The 18,735-nt window shown below is 38.2% G+C and overlaps 2 protein-coding genes across 2 annotated transcripts; both read left to right on the top strand.

Annotated features, from left to right (window-relative positions):
• Positions 1–2,124: 2,124 nt before the first annotated feature.
• On the top strand, positions 2,125–2,895 carry LOC147075096 (uncharacterized). The gene has a single exon (XM_085943309.1). The coding sequence runs from the start codon at positions 2,125–2,127 to the stop codon at positions 2,893–2,895; it is 771 nt and encodes a 256-aa protein (XP_085799435.1).
• A 5,385-nt stretch (positions 2,896–8,280) lies between these two features.
• LOC147075095 (uncharacterized) lies at positions 8,281–18,268 on the top strand. The gene is made up of 6 exons (XM_085942952.1): positions 8,281–8,499; positions 10,163–10,512; positions 11,231–11,417; positions 13,050–13,423; positions 17,308–17,403; positions 18,115–18,268. The coding sequence occupies exons 1-6, from the start codon at positions 8,402–8,404 to the stop codon at positions 18,192–18,194; spliced, it is 1,185 nt and encodes a 394-aa protein (XP_085799078.1). The 5' UTR covers positions 8,281–8,401; the 3' UTR covers positions 18,195–18,268.
• Positions 18,269–18,735: the final 467 nt, after the last annotated feature.

Genomic DNA, 18,735 nt, shown 5'->3' with positions numbered 1-18,735 from the left:
GAAAACGATGGTCTTTCGATACCATTTAAAATGTCTGCAGGAATATCGTCATCACAATCTTCAATATCGTTTTCGTCGTCACTCGGTTCGTCTTCAGATTCGATTGTTTCCACGAGCACTTCAATCAAATCATCATCCGAATGCTGCATCAAATGCTCATCCATTTTGATCACAAATCGTCAAAAAACACGTGTAAAATAACTTAAAATCACAAAAACACTAAGAATACACTAATATTCAATGAAATGTTGTATATTTATAACAAAACTAAATACATCGAAGCAATCTCACAAAGTTCTACTAAAATATCACGTAAAAAACTTCGTTACAAATTAAAATAACACTAAAGTACACAATAAATGTCAGATTTTTTGATAAAACGTGGTTATAGAACTTATATATTGGAAACAAAATTAAAATAACCGAAAAATGATCAATCGCATGTGAAATAATACACATCAATGAAATATTCCGAGCGCGCGCGTTCAACACTAAAAATATGGGCAGAATGGCGGCCGATAGTTTGGGATTTCCCAATTTTGGCAGCCCTAATTTCGTAGAATTGAAATATGTCTGTAGTCACGGTTTTACCCAAGATTTGAATCAATTTTTGTTTCGAATTATTTCAATAGATGTCACTAGCAACACCAAAATTGAGAAAAAGTCGATTTGACATTTAAAAAGGCGCGAAAATATGAATGCGTATTTCGTACGTCACGGGCGTGTATCGCGCGATCTACTATGACGCTCGTCGTACGTCACGGGCCGCTATAAGGTTAATAAACTTTTCTAGCTATTTTTCGATAACAACTTTACCTAGAGACATCACCTTAAACATAAAGTCAGTGGTAAATATTGTTGGTTAATTAAGTAGACAAGATGGTTCCGTGTGTTGTATTAAAATGTGGTAACCGTACTGATATGCAAGAAGATAGTATTACGTTTCATAAGTAAGTTGGTCATGTTCGTGATAATTTATTTGTATATTATTATATATTTTAATATCAGTGACCTAGTGTTTCTTTAAAATAACTTAAATTATGGATATCTTTACCAAATGGTTGCATTTTGACCGCTTAAAAATACTATATAACGTAAAAAAATAGAAAATTATATTTTAATTCTGAGCACTTTGGGTGAGCACTAGCGAAATGGTCTATGGTCTCGAACATTTGTAGACGAATGCGTTCGCTCGTCCACAAACCAAACGCAAGGCACGCAGCTTCATTTAGCAATGCAACGGGTGGCGTCTAGATGTATCTATAGTCTAAGACTGGCGGTGTTCCTAGAGAGAGATGGGGTCGTGAGAAGGTCTTCGACCAGACCACCAAAGTGGTTGACCAGGGCAGGGAGAGTCAACTTAGCACTTCGTCAGGTGGACACAAGGACACCTTTCGGAGGCAGGGATACACGAGGAGGATGCCAGATCAGGTTAAAGTGGCTTGCCGAGAGGCCCACGCCCATCCAACCGAGGTTTTCCCAGAGATAACCGAGGTGGTGCGAGGGGTACTTACCCTAGACGCAGGTGACCGGGTCTCCCTCACCACGTTCGAAGGGGGACGCCTCCAGCATTTCCAGGAAATCTGGCAGTCCAAGGGTGCACCACCACCATTATTAAAAATAATAACGGGAACCCGTATTCCGTTTATAAAGAAACCCCCTCTAATAATGCCTTCCGTACAATTCCAGAAGGATTTCCAAACGCGAAAATCGCCGGAGATCACTTCACAAATCGCGGAACTGAAGAAATCGGGAGTATTGGAATCGGCAGAACCATTTCCGAGCTTCCTCTCAACCCTGTTCCTAGTAAGGAAGTAAGACGGCAGTCAACGACCCGTCTTCAACCTAAAACGCCTAAACGGTTTCCTACAACCAAGGCCGTTCAAACTGTTCCACCATTTCAAGGTCCCAACATTCCTGCAAAGGGAAGACTGGTTAGTAAAAATAGACCTAAGCCAAGCGTACTTACATGTACCTATAGCTATACAACATCGCCGATTTCTTCGGCTAGTTTACCAAGGAGAACTCCTTCAATTCATATGCCTCCCGTTCGGACTGTCGGCAGCACCAAGACTGTTTGCCTCATTAACAAAATGGGTGGCCGAACACATCCGTGGAAAAGGTATGAGAATCGTCACTTACTTAGACGACTTTCTGATGGAAAATCAGTCCAGAGAGATTCTTCTGTCGCAACTGACTTATATGATAGATTTCATGCAGGCACTAGGCTGGATAATCAACAAGAAAAAATCTTGTCTGATTCCAAGCCAACAGCGGGAGTTCTTGGGTATCACGTGGGATACTCACAACAATCGGAAATATCTATTAACAGAGAAGTGCACATCACTTCGTCACCACCTGCAATTGCAGATCCAAAAAGGCAGTTGGTCACTCAGGCAGGCCCAACGCCTCCTCGGGCGACTCAACTTTGCAACCTTCGTCACTACAAAAGGAAGGTTGCATTGCCGACGTTTACAACGTAAGAGCGCTCAATTATCAAGGAGCCACCCTCACAAAACAACATCGATCCCACCACAAGCTCGAGAGGACATCATGTGGTGGATTCGAGCGGTGGGCTCCTCAGGAAAGATTCACAGGGCAACCTACAATCACTTCCTCACCACAGACGCAGCCGATTCAGGCTGGGGAGCGCAGTTAGACGAGTACCACTTATCAGGTACATGGACAAAACGCCAATCCACGTGGCACTCCAACCGAAAAGAGCTGTATGCAGTACTCTCAGCCATACAACTCCGGGAGCAAACGCTCAGGGGATCAGAATTACTCCTACAAACCGACAACAAAACAGTGGTGGCCTACATCAACAACGAAGGGGGCACAAATTCCGCAACCCTACTAAGTCTTTGCCGACAGATCCTGGAAATCGCCAACTAGGCTAGTATATCATTGACTGCACAATACTTTCCAGGATACAACTGCGTGGCAGACCATCTCTCACGCAGCAAAATTATCCTAGAATGGCACCTAGTTATGGCGGCTACAGCCCCCCTATTTCAAAGATGGGGACTCCCAGACGTAGACCTGTTCGCGTCCAACACAGCCCATGTTGTCGCAACGTATGTCTCACGAAATCCGAACGATGCCCTTGCACTGTTCCACGATGCCTTCAGTCGACAGTGGGACTTCAAACTAACCTGGATATTCCCGCCACCGAATCTAATTCCACAAGTATTGGCACACCTGAACATGGCAAGGGGAAAATATTTACTAGTGGCCCCATGGTGGAAGAAGTGTTTTTGAAGCGCAGACCTACAGCAGAGATCACTGGAACCCCCCTACCCGATCCCGCACTTGGAGTCATTTCTAGTGGATACGGTGACAAACCATCCATCTCCACAAGTCCGGGACCTATCACTCCAGTTATGGATAATTTTGGGTGGGCAGAGTTAGTTTCTAGCTGGTCGGTAGAGGACATTGAAGTTAAAGTCCCTCCACCAAACCCGCCCCGTACCACCCTCGGTCTTAATCGAGAGTATCACGGGACCCGTCAATTGGTGATGTGAAGCATCTAAGAATTGGCCTGGAAGTGTCCTGGGAGAAGATGCCCAAGACTTAGATAGCTACGCTCAAAGTGAGATCTGACTGAGCTTACTAAGTTTACTCTAATGCAAAGTGCCAGGGAGAGAAAAAGCACATGGAAATTACTAAAAATAAAATGAAGATACTTGTTTATTAAATTAAAGAACGAAGCTAATCATACAGGCCAGTGGCGCACCCAGGGGGGGGGGCCAAGGGGCCTTGGCCCCCCCCAAAAACATTGAAATTGAAAGCCAATAGATAAGACAAATAAAAACACGGCAAAAAAATGATTTGTAATAATTCTCCAGCACCCTTTTTAGAAAAATTTCTTAGATTTTAATTTCTAATGTCAGGTTTTTTTAGAAACCCAATACCTAAGGGAACTGCCAAAAAATTCTCGGTGTCCACCCGAATTCCGGAGTGGTGTAGGTCATGGCTGGGGAGGGCTGATAGGGCTCTAGCCTGGGGGCCCGGGCTGTGGGGGGCCCGGCGTGTCGGGTTGACCAGATAAGTGAGATAAACACACATCATAAATTAGCTTTAATAGTAAAAAAGCACTATTACACTTCATGGCCATGAACATTTTCAATTACTTTTATAATTGTGCAATATATGTTTTGATTATTATGTGTCGATACTCAACAGCTCCATTATTAAAGTAGATGTATTAAAAATCGCCAATAATTCACTGTATAAGTACCCTGAATTTGAAATAAAATACAATTTGAAAAACGTTAATCTAGTGTTTCACACTGCATTTAATCTTAGCGGTAGGTAGGGGGGCCGCCAAATATCCTAGCCTGAGGGCCCATATCAGGATGTGGGGACCATGGTATAGGTACACCGAGTGCAATAGACAAAAGACCGATAAACGAGAAATTAAGCCGTGAAGAAGAAAAGAGTCTATGGGACTAATTTACATTCTCCTCCTTGCCCCCCCCCCCAATATTAAATCCTGGGTGCGCCACTGATACAGGCAGCTGAAGTGAAGAGATCTTCACGCCCGTAGTAAGACGCCGCAAATTTTTTGAAAGCAAGATAATTGGCCTTAGTAGCAACCAGGTCGGACGGGCCGATGGGTCCAACAGCTAGTTGGACTGACCTGAGCATTTCCTCCCGTTCGGAGCACATACTAAGACACTCCCATAGGATGTGGTTGGCATCCTGTATTTCCCCTCCGCATGGACATGTCGGATGGCTTGCAAGTCCAAGCTCGAAGAGCTTGCCAGCGAATCCACCATAACCAGTCACAAATTGACTGGTGTAATGGTCTGGAGTCAGATATTTGGTTATCTCCATTCGCCACTGTATGTCTGGAAAAAACGTATACGTGTGCCGGCCCTTGGTCGATTCGTCCCACTTTCGCTGCCAGGTCTTAATGGCCGCATCGAGCGACATGAGTCTAATTCTGCGCCTCAATAATGATACTCCTTCGCCAGCTAGCCGATGGGTGGGGGGGGGGGGGGACGAGGTGAAAATCACCAACGTCGGCCTCCTCGCCCTTGAGGAGCAATATTGAAGCGCCGCTGACCTGAATGTGCAGGTCAAGTGGGAGAATGCCGGCCAGGACCGGGAGCGCGTCAGTTGAGGTAGTACGGTAGGCCTTGGTAATGGACAGAAGCACGATGCGCTGTCCTCTTAAAAGAGAGATTCTAAGTTTGACACTTTTGGGAATGCGCGGGCGCCAAGCACTAGCGGCATAAGCCGCGTTCTCCATAAAAATGGCGCCGTAGGCGATCTTGAGCGCCCTTACTTTTAAGCTCCATCCTTCACCAGCTATGCGGCCGATCCTCTGGAAGGCCACCCCAGCCTTGTGGACTTGGGTTTCGGCATGGTGTAGGAAATTTAACATTGTGTCCATTTTGACGTCTAGATAGGTGACGATCTTCGATACTTTCACTCTCGTCTCATCGAATCGGACTGTGGGTAGTCTCAAACAGCAAGTCGTCTCGGTCCTTTGAGGACAATGGCTTCTGTCTTGGAAGGTGCGAATGAGAGTCTAGTTAATTTACCCCAAGCCTCAATTGATGCTAAGGCTTCGCCAACGGTGCTCTCAATCTTCGCCCTGCTGTCGGCCTGGACCAGCAGCAGCGCATCGTCTGCACAGGCGATGACAGTACAGTCGGTTGGAAGCGGAATTCTAAGGAGATCGTCGAAGAGTACGTTCCAGAGAAGGGGCCCGAGGACTGAGCCCTGGGGACGTCCCATGCTGGTGTTCCTCTCTATTGTGGTTGATCCAACTCGAAACTCGATCGATCTATTGGTGAAATAACTTTGAATTGACGCGAACAAATTTCCTGGTAGTCTCTTCAGCCGGAGTTTTTGAAGTATAAGAGGCCAGGATGCACTATCAAACGCACCTGCAATGTCCAGGAAAACTCCTAGGACGTATTTACGGCGGGAATTTTCAGCAATGGCAATCACATTCCTTATGGCGTCGACTGTTGATTTGCCTCTTTTGAATCCAAATTGCTTATCGGAAAGCGGCGAGTGTGTCTCCAGGTGGGCTTCAATCCTGCGGCACAGTAGCTTCTCCAGCACTTTGCCCAGAGCGGGCAGAAGTGTTAGAGGGCGGTAGGCTTTGGGGCTAGATGGTTCTCGGCTGCCAGCTTTGGGGATTACCTTAAGTATGCCCCTCTTCCAGCAGTCGGGGAACCTGCCGCTCCTAATGCAGTCACTGATGAGGGCTGTAATCTCTGGTGCGGCGATGGCCCATGTGCGTTTGACAAGTAAATTATCAATGCAGTCCGGGCCTGGGGCTTTGCCAGCAATCAACGTGCGTACGATGTGGTTGATCTCCTGTTCGGAAGGCAACGATGAGTGATCCGTGTCGATGGGAACAGAAGCCTCGAAGCGGGCCATCCTCATGGCGTCATCATCCCTGGATACATCGGTAGAGGACAGATCACTTCTCACTTCCGGCTGGCGACCATCCACTTTGAAGACTTATAGACCTGCATGGGACAAATGGAAGACATGGTGCATGGCCAACACGATAAGCTATAATACCCCCGAGCCGATTGAAGTGGCTAGATACCTGGGTCACTTATACAATAAGGAAGGTCTTTCATATAACACTATTCTTGTACATAAGTCAGCCGTAGCTACCTTTTGCAAACCTATGATCAGTAAAGACATCAGCAGTAATATAGTAGTGCGTCATATGTTAAAAGCCATATCCACCCGCAAGACTAGACCTACAAAACCACCGATTTGGGATCCAAGAATAATCGTGGACTACTTCAAGAAAACAACACCACTAGTATACAACCTATATGAAGTTTCACGCAGAACAGCTATATTATTATTACTCGCATCGGGACGACGGGTTCATGACCTTACCCTACTCAGTGTAGCGGATAATGTCCTAGTCGATAATGGCGACCATATAATGCTATGTCCAGTGTTTGGTTTCAAGACAGACACATCAAGGCACCGCCAATCTGTATGGTAATTAAGCGCTTCCAGTTGCCAAAACATCGATCCAGTATTTTGGCTACGAAAACTTATCTGCGTTTCCAATGAGAGAAGAGAAGAGGGTGGTAATATTCCGGCATTATTTATCTCGTCAAAAGGCCCCCCAAAACCTGCTACTCGAGCAGTCATCGGAAATTGGGTGAAGTCAGTACTCGCTGATGCAGGGATACAGGAATCACCAGGCAGTACTCGATCAGCTAAATTGTAATAAAAGCTCAATTGGTTAGAGAATTTCCCCATGGATGACATCCTGCAGAGAGGTAATTGGCGCCAAGAAGCTACTTTTAAAACATTTTACCAGAGACCGATAGACACACAGACTTCTACAGCGGGAAACAAAATATGTTGACCTCGCTGTTCAGCCCGGTGCACTGAGCCTAAAAGCAAGGAGATGTTATACCTAATTCTCATGTTAGGTTCATCCACCCTATCTTGCAGGATCTATCTTGCTTTACCAGGTGATAACAAATAGATATCTCAAGGGACTTCAGAGTCAATAGCGAATAATGAAAGGAGTTTTACCTACCATTAAAACTCTTATTATTCTTGTTGACTCTGAAGTCCAGAGAACACCTACCTGATTTCATATCAAATTGAATAACCAAAGACAAAGGACGCTAACGATAGAAGCGTCAGTCCTGCCAGCCTGCTAAACAAGATAAGCAACCAGAGAGATAAATAATCGAGAAGAAAATGGGGTAAAAAGGGGCCAGCACAGAAGAACATAAGGCAAAAATTACGATCAACATCTCAACATCTCAAGGGACTTCAGAGTCAACAAGAATAATAAGAGTTTTAATGGTAGGTAAAACTCCTTTCATTTCTGCGATTGCCTTCTAATAAATTGTATTGTCGCTTCAATTATTACTTTAACATTTGTGAATTTCTACCTTTTCTTTGTGCGATATATTATTTATCGGTGAAAACAATTTTACCAATGTGTGTAGTTGTCAAAATTCAGTGAACTTATATTTACAATGAGTGATGTATGATTTTTGTTTTGTGAAACAAACTATTTTATGTGATTTCATTTATTTATTTGTGAAATAATTTATTATGTCTGAAAACTACTTTCCAAATGTTAAAGTTATTTTTTTTTGTGAATTCTGATTATTGCAATGTGCGATTAATTCCCACCCGTAAAAAAATAGTTGACAATTAATAATTAATACAAATTTGAGAACCTTACCAATTGACTATGGTTGATGCCATATGCACTGCCTTCTAGATATTAAATTTCTAGACTTGGACGTAAGGTATAGTAGTCTATGGTGTGACGTCACGTTAACTGTCACTGTCAGGCAAAATGTCAGATGAAGTTTGTTTTGTTTTGTACTGACTATAATCTTTACTTGTATTTATTTACATATAAAATTATACTAACATGTCTCTTCTTAAAGTTTTACCATATAAAGTATACAGTGATTTATTAAAAAGAAGAGATGACTGGGCTACTAAAGTAGCTAAATTGGCTAATTTGAGGTTAAATAATTGTTTATTAATATTACTTACTGTTGTGTTGCATTATTAATAAAGCTATGGTGATTCCAAACAGACTGGGACTACTTTGGTAGGAGGTAGAACTAACCTAATACAGTAGAACCTCGGTTATCCAGATTTGTTTTGTATGATTATAAGAGAAACATACAATTTAAAATATTATATTATACTATTATATATCGATGGCTTAGAGTTAAATTATTGTATCTCCATAAATCATAATATTGAGAAAACTGCAATTGAAAGTTTGCAAACCTTGGAAAATTAGATTTTGTGATATAACAATAGGTATATATCTTTGAAATGGTAGGTTTAGAAGATGCAATATTTTAACACATAAAAATATAGGCTATATTTGGTACATTTCAGTACTTAACTCATTTTCGACCAAAACTGGAGATACAATATTTTAGCTCTAAGACATCGATATATAGTTTGGAAAAAAGTTAATTTTTTATTAATTGATATTATTAAGGTTTATTCTATTAGTATAATAGATGTTTTATTATAGCTAAACAACTTAAGCACGGACCTGCGCAGAAGCACACTTACTTTAGTGCGCATTGAGTAGGTGTGCAAACGCTGCGTCTGTGTGTGAAAAGTCTGTTTTACACAATATGATTTAGTATATTTACAGTTTTACAATGAATACCCCATCTCGATCAGGGTATTAAAAAAAACCTTTAAAAGGCAAGCACGAGAAATTATTATTTTTAATGTGACTGAATACTTAAAAGTGATGAAAAACAGTACAATCTGAAATATAATATTTTTAAGTCGGCAAACTGGCGTACCTGTTAGCACCATTCAGAGAGTAATGCGGGAAGGCAAAAAATCGATAGATATGACGTAACATACAATTTTTGATCGGTTAATCCTTAATTACACTCTGAATAAATGGAAAAAAATGCTGTGAGCATGATATCGTCACTGTTCTGGCAGAAGACACTAATTCGAAAAAATGTCATATTGAGTTAGTTATACCAAAATGTTCCTTATTTCAAACTTTACCGTCTGGAAACCTTCTTAATAAATAAACAGCTTTATTTTATAGTCATCCTTTTTACGATTACTTAATAAACTCACATGATTGACCATTTCAAAAATTTTAACAACTTCAAAGTCAAATTACTCAAAACTAGTATTCTCCAGTTAGTGTGTTCTGCCAGAACAGAGACGATATAAAAATCGAAGATTTTTATACGGCAAGTGATTTAGGAATAGACACATGGAAAACTTGATAATAAACATTGATGTGGAGTCGGATGACAGCGATGATTATTATTTTCAGAACAGAACAGTGAATCAGATGAGATGTCATAGTAATACGCGGTTTATATTGTAAGTGATTTTAACGATTTTCTACGTGTAATACAGGCTGCCGTTTTCGTAACTGACCAAAAACTTGCGAACCCACCCGAACTTCAAAAACGTCATGCTTATGTTGTCTAGTTATATCTTTTCGGTTTTCCAGATTTATCATTATGTGAACTATCTTCGTCTCCAATTGTTTCGGATAATCAAGGTTCTACTGTATTGCCCATAACGATAATACTTTCTTGGGACATCGAAAGAGTTCATTCTCAGTAATACCTAACACGAAATTATCTGATTTAATAATAGTAACCTGTCCTCCCTCTTTCAGAATAAATACAGGTTTGAATTCTGGAAAGGACGTTATTAATGAATTGGATCGCAGAGGATACTCGGTTGATCAATTTTATCAGCTGCTCGATGACTGTGAAATATCTCCAAACGATCATATCTCAAAAAATCAAAATGGCCACGTTGCAACGTTAAAAGTTGCCATCTTACATGCCAACGCTCACTATGAACATTGGGCAAATTTGGTCACTCCGATTACAGACTGCCGAACTTTGGGAAAAATCCTAAATTCAATTGGGTTTATAGTGATCATTTTAGAAGACACTACCACTGATTGTTTCAAAATCGCAATTGATCAAATTTGTTCAGTGTTGCCATCAGATTCCTACGGTAAGTAATAAATAATTGATACACATTATGATGCTGGTATAGTAGAATTAATGAAGAAAGAGTTGTGTAAATTGACTTCAAAGTTAAATATGTGATTATATGTTCTACATCATCAATTTTTACACAAATTAAACAAAAGGTATTTCATATCTGAGAATATCATATATTTGTGTAAAAAAAATATCGAAATTTATTCTCAAACCTAGATATTTTTTTATTTGATTTGATACACCAGAAGAAATCAAAGTTTGGAAAAATACAAAAATACTTACCTACCTGTGATCAGAATAATTCCATTATTTTACTAGAAATTATTATATTATAGATAATTAGTGAACCTATTTTGATGTTGAATGGCTTGAATAAAAGACCTGGGTCTCAAAATGATTGCAAAAATAAAATTTATTTCTAAGTGTGCGAGCAAAGCCTAGATAGCACATTGCAATGTAGCTAGCGTTAATTTATTGTACAATACAACATGTGGATAGCTGCAGAAATTAACAGAATTGGACAACAGTGTTGTAAAGACATGAATGCAGATTTAAAATAATGATGTTTATAGCAATGTAGGTAGAGTTCATTTTTCAACCACATTCATCTGCATGTGCTGTACCTACACAATTTTCACTGATTTTTAATGTTATTCGGTGACTAGTTATAATTTTGAGTTTTTTTTTTATATACACAAACATAATACACAACATAATTGTTCTTGCAGTAATTTTTTATTTTGCGGGCCACGGATTCGAGCTGTGCGGCACTAAATATATGCTGGGAATTGAATGTCCGGAAAAATGCGCAATACAAAATGGAGTATCTGAAAATTTTGTCATAAAACATGGCTTTGAGAATAAACCAAAGCTGTTTGTTTTGCTTTTGGATATGTGTAGGAAACCACCCGACAGGCAAGTTCCTCAATCATGTTACGATTGCAATATATTTGTAGGTAATTCTATACGTAGGCACTAGTGACATCTATCAGTAAAACGATTAAAAACAGTTGTGTGTAATATTAGTCTTGTTTTTCATATTCACCCTTTTCTTAGCTACATTAAAATACGTAAACAAAATATGATCGTTTTCTCATAAATTTTAAATGAGGTAAAATATCTTATTTCATGTTGACTTTATATAAAACAGTGGAGACCAGAAGAAAGCACTCTTGGTTTTGGATTGGTGGGTTATAATCCCCACATCCAGTTATCAAATTCTCAAGTTTCTTTCAATCAAGAAGTATGTTTGAATCCAAAAAATATATATGTTTAATAGACCATTGTAGGGATTGATATACCTTTTAAGGGCCCCTGGGCTAATTACATATCTTTTCACTTTTTTGTTTGAGAAATCACATATTTTATTTAATCAATATACAATAAAAAATATATCTTTTCAGACTATTGACATTTGAGGTAGTGAACATAATTATTATTGATTTTGACCAATGGTCTTGCGTAAATTAATTTAATTCAAGGCAATCTAGAAAAACATTGTTCCTTCATGATTAATTTAACAAACGCTGGGGCCCTTGTAAATTAGAGGCCGTGGGCTGTAATAGCCCCTTTAAGAGATGAGTCACCATGTTCACTATTAAGCGGAGCGTATGAACCTATTTGGAGGAATGTACGTTTGCCGTTCGCCTAATCCATTGGGTTCTTGCACTGACTCAAACACTCGTTGAAAAACTTTAATGGATAAAATAGAGTTCCTTTAGTCTTAAAATAAATCCAGGCCTGCTATTGATTTACAAGTACTTGTAAAAATCTTTATACTGTGATGAAGGTCTAAGGTAAGGAAGAAAAAATCTGTTAATACAAACCTCCACTCTGGAGGCCCATATGATCTTATTAGGATCGGACATGGTCGAAGGTCTATCAAGAAGAAGTGTGATATTCTGTTTTTAATACAACAACTAATGATGAATAATTAAGTGGACTGTATTGGATTTGTAATGGGGGGAATAAGGGACCCCGGGAACTCACCTGATGTCTTAGGTGGCAGGCATGTCCCTCACTCGGAGCACCAGCATTATCAATGGATCACAAGATTCACAGATACGGTTTCACATATATTTTACATTTATTAATTCGAATCATTTGTTTTTTGTTGTATCTCTATGCTCCTCTCTCCTATGGAGACTTTTATTAGATTAAGTCTCTGTAAACTCAAAGTACAATTGAGTGCGTGGTGACCTTAGTCTTGGGTATCTGCTCCTGCGACATTCCCAGGCGTGAACAACTGCTGATGATTCACATCAAACGTAGGGCCTCGTAAGATCAAGCGTGGTGTGGGGCGGGTTGGTTTAGAGGGGTCCATGTTTGTGTTGTAGATTAATATTGCATACCTAATATTAATAGGCATCGGAGTTGTTGTCACTGATTATTGTGCTCAGGAGAGAGATGGACCGAGGATCTTTAAGTGCGAGTTGAAGGTGATAATTGGTGCTAACTAACTATATATAAATAATATTGTGTCTATGGTTGATTTTGTTTATTTGTCTATGCCTGCATTGTATATTTTGAATGTCCTTCTCTTTCTAGGCTAACAAATCCGGAGATATACGAAAACATTCCGCCACTTGATGAATATAAACACAATTGTAATCTAATAGTCGGCTATGCAACCTCTCCGTATATGCCTTCTTATGAAAAGCTATTCTGTGACACGGCAAACACTATGTCCCAGACGCAGCATGACAGTTGCGAACTGAATTTCTCGACGAGTTATAGTACCTCGTTCGATTCCAGCAGAGTCAATAATACTTACAGCGATTGTAATGATGTTGGAAATCGGACAACACGTCAAATGAAGAGTGGCAAGAATTTGAGTGGGATCAGTTTATATGTCAGTCACCTGAGTAAACACCTCAGGAAGGATGAGGATTTCGTTAAGATATTAGAGATGGTTCATAAGGGTAAATCAATTTATTAATATTATTATTATTAATGGCGCTACAGCTTTGGCCCTGGACGCTTCTACATTGCTTTCCACCATCTTTTCTCCCTTGTTCTGGAATGCCAGTTGGATATACTAAGAATCTAAAACTTCTTTTCTATTTTGTCAAGCCACCAGAGTCATTCTCTCTTGGCGTGTGTCTATCTGGCTTTATCAATATTATTCACTTTGAGGCTGTGTTGTCCATCCTTTCTGTGTGTTCAGATTTCACGTTATCCGGCTCATTACAGACACTATACAGTTTGTGATTAAACTGGTTCCATTGTACTCCAGTTTTACAGATTGCACCAGGAATCCCTCCGAATACCTTGCGGTCAAACACATTAGCGGCTTCTCCCTTAGGTCATTTGGTCATTGACCTTCCAAAAATAAATATCTTACAATCTATGTAGGTTATAATCTAAGATGTAGGTACAATGTCTTATAATTATCGGCTAACTCGTCAACTCGGGACGCACGCTAACCGTGTGTATAAAATTTAAACAGAAGGAATCACGATCGGTTGCTGTGTAGTGTATACCTTGGGTCATTTCGGAACCTGCCGGGATAAAATATTTATAAATATTTCTCTTTCTCTCTCATTTTTCCTATGTCAGACGAAGAGAAAAACAAAACCTTTTACTTTTTCTTCATATTATTTTGTCGCCGTATTAGGCGTGACTTTGGTCATTGCCAGAAATGAAAGAGATGTAAATTTTCAATGTGTTAAAATGAAACAGGTATAAAATTAGCGAGCGTGTTTTGTTTTGGTAAACCTTTTTATACTTATTTGTTATCGCTTCCTATTGTTTGAAATTTGCATATGCAATTTCAATGTTTGTATGCAGTTTAGTTTAAATTCAATCTTTGAGTAATACGCATTGATTGCATTCATTGTGTTAAACCATTGTATACAAGTTATCGCTTAAAATGTCATCTGCCATATTTATCATAAAATTTACCTTCTAATAAAATCAGTGGAAATATAAAAAGTGTTTTATATATATAAATGATCCCGCCGTTACATAACAGTACACAACACTTTTTCTGACAGTGACAGTCAAATGAAAAATGAAGCTAAAAAGCTACGGTGTTTTTATTAAATGTGTTTGATTGTTTGATGTGAAATGGACATTTTTTGAAGAGTAAGTAGGTACCTATCTACGAGGGTGGGTCAATAATTCCTTAGAAAAAAGCATTAAAACAGTTTTTATTTTTGTATTTTTTTTTTATTTCTCAACATAATCTCCTTGGAGCTCAATACACTTGGTTAGACGTTTCTCAATTTTTTTAAAACCGTCAGAAAAATAAGTTTTCGGAAGGTCCTCAAAATAAGCATTTGTCCGATCGATGACTTCTTCATTTGAAAAAAAACGTTGTCCACTTAGCCATTTTTTTAAGTTTGGGAAAAGGAAAAAGTCACTGGGGGCTAAATCTGGCGAATACGGTGGGTGGTCGACCAATTCGAACTTCAATTCTTCAATTTTAGCCATTGATCGTAAACATGTGTGAACACGGGCATTGTCCTGATGAAAGAGGATTTTTTTCCTGTTTAAATGAGGCCGTTTTTCTTCAATTTTGTTTTTTAGCTGGTCCAATAAAGATGCATAATAATCCCCTGTTATTGTTTTTCCTTTTTCCAAATAGTCAACGAAAATAATTTCACGTGCATCCCAAAATACAGTAACCATAACCTTACCAGCTGATTTTACGGTTTTCGCCTTCTTTGGACATGGTTTGCCTTCGCAATCCACTGCTTTGACTGTTCTTTCGTCTCGGGAGTATAGTGGTGTATCCATGTTTCATCTACAGTCACAAAGCGACGAAAAAATTCATCCGGATTGCGTTGCATGAGCGACAACAGGGCTTTAGAGGCCACCACCCTATTGCGGTTATTGTCGACTGTGAGCAAACGCGGCACCCATCTTGCAGAAATATTTTTCATGCCCAATTTGTCATGTAAAATAGAAATGACGCTACCTTTTGAGATCCCTGTAACCTCAATTATCTCACTCAACTTTAATCTTCGGTCACTTAACACCATATCGTGGATTTTATTGATCATTTCTGGTGTAGTCACCTCTACAGGACGTCCTGAGCGTGGTTCATCCTTTGTTGATGTACGACCACGTTTAAATTAATTTAACCAGTTATAAATAGTTGCAAGTGAAGGAGCAGATATGCCGTGAACGAAATCCAACTCATTTTTTATTTCCTTTGCTGTTAACCCTTTTATATTAAAATGTTTAATAACAACTCTAAACTCAATTTTCCATTTTTCCATTTTTCCATTTTCCACAAGCAAATTTTTTTTTTAAATGTACGAGAAACACACAACAACCCGACCAATCTGATTGAAACTTCGCAGCATACTGAATCGGTAGTGCCGCTGCATGAAAACAAACCGCTTGCAGTACTAGTCGCGCCACCTGTCGGCTTTTCTAAGGACTTATTGACCCACCCTCGTATAACAATTTCTAGCACTTTTTTTATAATGTTTTAAAACCCAATTTGCAATACGTTTTTTAAGTATACAACGAAAAGCCAAGCTCCAATAATATTATTACTTATTTAAAAATGACCCCCTAAGTGTTCAAGCCTAGGGCCGCCAATGGTCAAACACCATCAGTGTCTGACAACCATTGAAACACAGTCTATTTCTCAGTCCCGTATGAGTGTTGGTCTTCTGAGAGTTTTGGATAATCGTATCTCAGTTTTTCTGGATAAATGTTTTGATTTAATTTGATATTATAAATGATTTCATGGTGTGAAATAAAATTAAGTTTATTCTATAGCAATATAAACCCATTATAAGTAGTGGTGTAGTGTAGCTGGAGTGTCAGTTTGGTGATTCAGGACTAGAGGCAGATAGCGCTCCAGTGGGTCTATACTATACACAAAGCGGCTATCAACGGTAGTTTATCATATTTATGTATTGAGGCCGTTAATTGTTACAATAAGTTAACCGTCTAAACTGTCACAAAGTGCTATATTCTACCAGCCCCTCTCTTGGCTGTGTTAACTTTTAGAGTGAGATGAACATTTTGACAGTTAACTTATTGTAATAATTATAATACCTCAATACATAAATTACCGCCTTGTCTCCCACATAACTATTCTTACTTCTTTGAAAACTTTGAACTTAAAAAATTTGATATAGAATAGAACCTTGTGTGGTGGAGAATTAGACACTTATTTAATAAACAAATACTTTATATTTCAATTTGTTTTTAGTCATTATTATTAAATTTGTTCTTTTACTCATTTTCACTGGTCGTTCTGATGTATCAATGGTGTGCTTGGTAATAGTTAGCTTTGCTATTGTTCCAAATTCGGCGGCGTATTTTAGGATTTGATAATGCCTACCGAATTGGCCACTGTAAAACAAATGCTGCTAAATAATAGAACCTGAGATTAATTAATTCTCCCGGTTTCAATAATAAAGCAATTAAACCACAAAAGGCTCACATCAAGCTTGCCCGGTGTGATTTTGTTATGTGCTTTGTGTTTTTCCATATAGTTTCAATTTTCCGTGTCATATTCGCACCGTGAGTGTAAAACCAAGGCATCTGCAAAAGACATATTTTGGATATATTATATTAGGTTTTGAAGTCTTCGTTTTGTTAGGAGAAATAGATTTTCTAAAATAAAACCATAATATTTGGTTTATATCTACATTATATTGCATGTTCTTTCAGTTACTTCACTTTTACATTATCAAGTTAACGACTTTTGCAGTTGTTTTACATTTAATCTCGAAATTGAAAAATTTGCAGATGCCTTGGTTTTACACTCACGGTGCGAATGAATGAATATGTTCATTGCGAGTCAGTATTGCTATGTTAAAATATTCTTTTTTTTTAGATTTTGCAAATGAGCAAAGTGAACAAGCCCTATTGCAGAAACCACAAAAACTGGATAATGTCGCAGAGCAGTTTTATTTATCCCATAAGGCTAAAGGTAATAAGTACGACAGTATTGATGACAGCATGATAAGTATTGTTAAACATTCTTATTTAAATTTTGTTGCAGTTAAGATAAGACTTTGAATGTATTATCGCAGTTTTCAAAATGCTGTAGCTTAGAAATTCATTAATATTGTCTATTAATAAATTATGATTCAATAGATTCACTGTTCGGCAGTAATTCATGATAATTTATGAAATAGGTTGGTGGTGAATACTATAGTGAGCGTGTCATGTCTCTCCCCCCTATTAATGTTTATATACTATTTTTTTTAATCAACAAATGATTCACAAGATTTACGAATGTTACATTCTTTATTATTAGCAAGTTCAAGTAAGTTACAACAAAAAATCTTGGAGTGATCCGTGACATCGGTTAGTAATTAAGGATTATGATTTAAAAATACAAAAGCCGATTGCCAGTAGTGACTTAATTTAGAAAGTGCTTCAGAGAGTATTGTAAGTGCCATTAGTTAAAATTAGATAATATGCCTATAGTATTGTGGTCAATGCGCGTGGGCGCGAATCCCTAGAGACGCAGGTTCGATTCCTGCCGGGTGTCGTATGTTTTTCAAAAAAGATTTTTTCTATTGGTTATATTATATTTTCTCGGAAGTGTTTTCAAATTATAAATGTGTATATACTTTTAAAAGAGAAATCAGCATTGTAGGATTTTGTATTGTTTAACAGTGGACGTTTCTTTCAGGTGATGCTGTAGCAGAAAATAATTTGAGAGACTTGATTGCAAATTTAAAACGGGATGGATTGTCTGTAGCCATAATTTAAAATAATAATCAAAACATATTTATATTTTCATACATATAATTTTTACAACCATTACACATATTTTTTTACTGAATAATAACTATTATTATTGATTGAAGTATTTTAAAATAAAACAATCATATTATTTTCTCTAATTGTCTATTTATTTAGTTATCATGAAGAGCATTGGAAAAATCCGAGTTGATTGTTTTTTTAAATAACAAATGAAACAAAGCAATATTTTTTTATATATTTATTTAATTGTAAAACTTATCAGTTCTTTATTTTATTTTACAAACAGAAAAAGAATATGAATAACTTGACACGTGACCGATTATTTTTAAAAGTATGGAACAGGTGTTTTAAAAACAATTCACTATCGGAGAGTTAAACAGCAAAATACATAGTAGGGATCATAGGTTTACCTATCTATATTTTAAACTGTGCCACAATAAAAAACAATCAGTTAAATAAGACTTCATTTCAGATTCAAATGAATTGAAAAGAATTAAACAAAAAGACTTTGACTACTTTCTTCCCATCTCTAAAGATTGTATCTAAA

This window comes from Rhyacophila brunnea, unplaced genomic scaffold (genome assembly GCF_057557595.1).
Source record: "Rhyacophila brunnea isolate RB1 unplaced genomic scaffold, BYU_Rbru_1.0 scaffold_15, whole genome shotgun sequence".
Lineage (NCBI taxonomy): Eukaryota > Metazoa > Arthropoda > Insecta > Trichoptera > Rhyacophilidae > Rhyacophila > Rhyacophila brunnea.
This window is presented reverse-complemented; position numbering and strand designations above follow the sequence as displayed.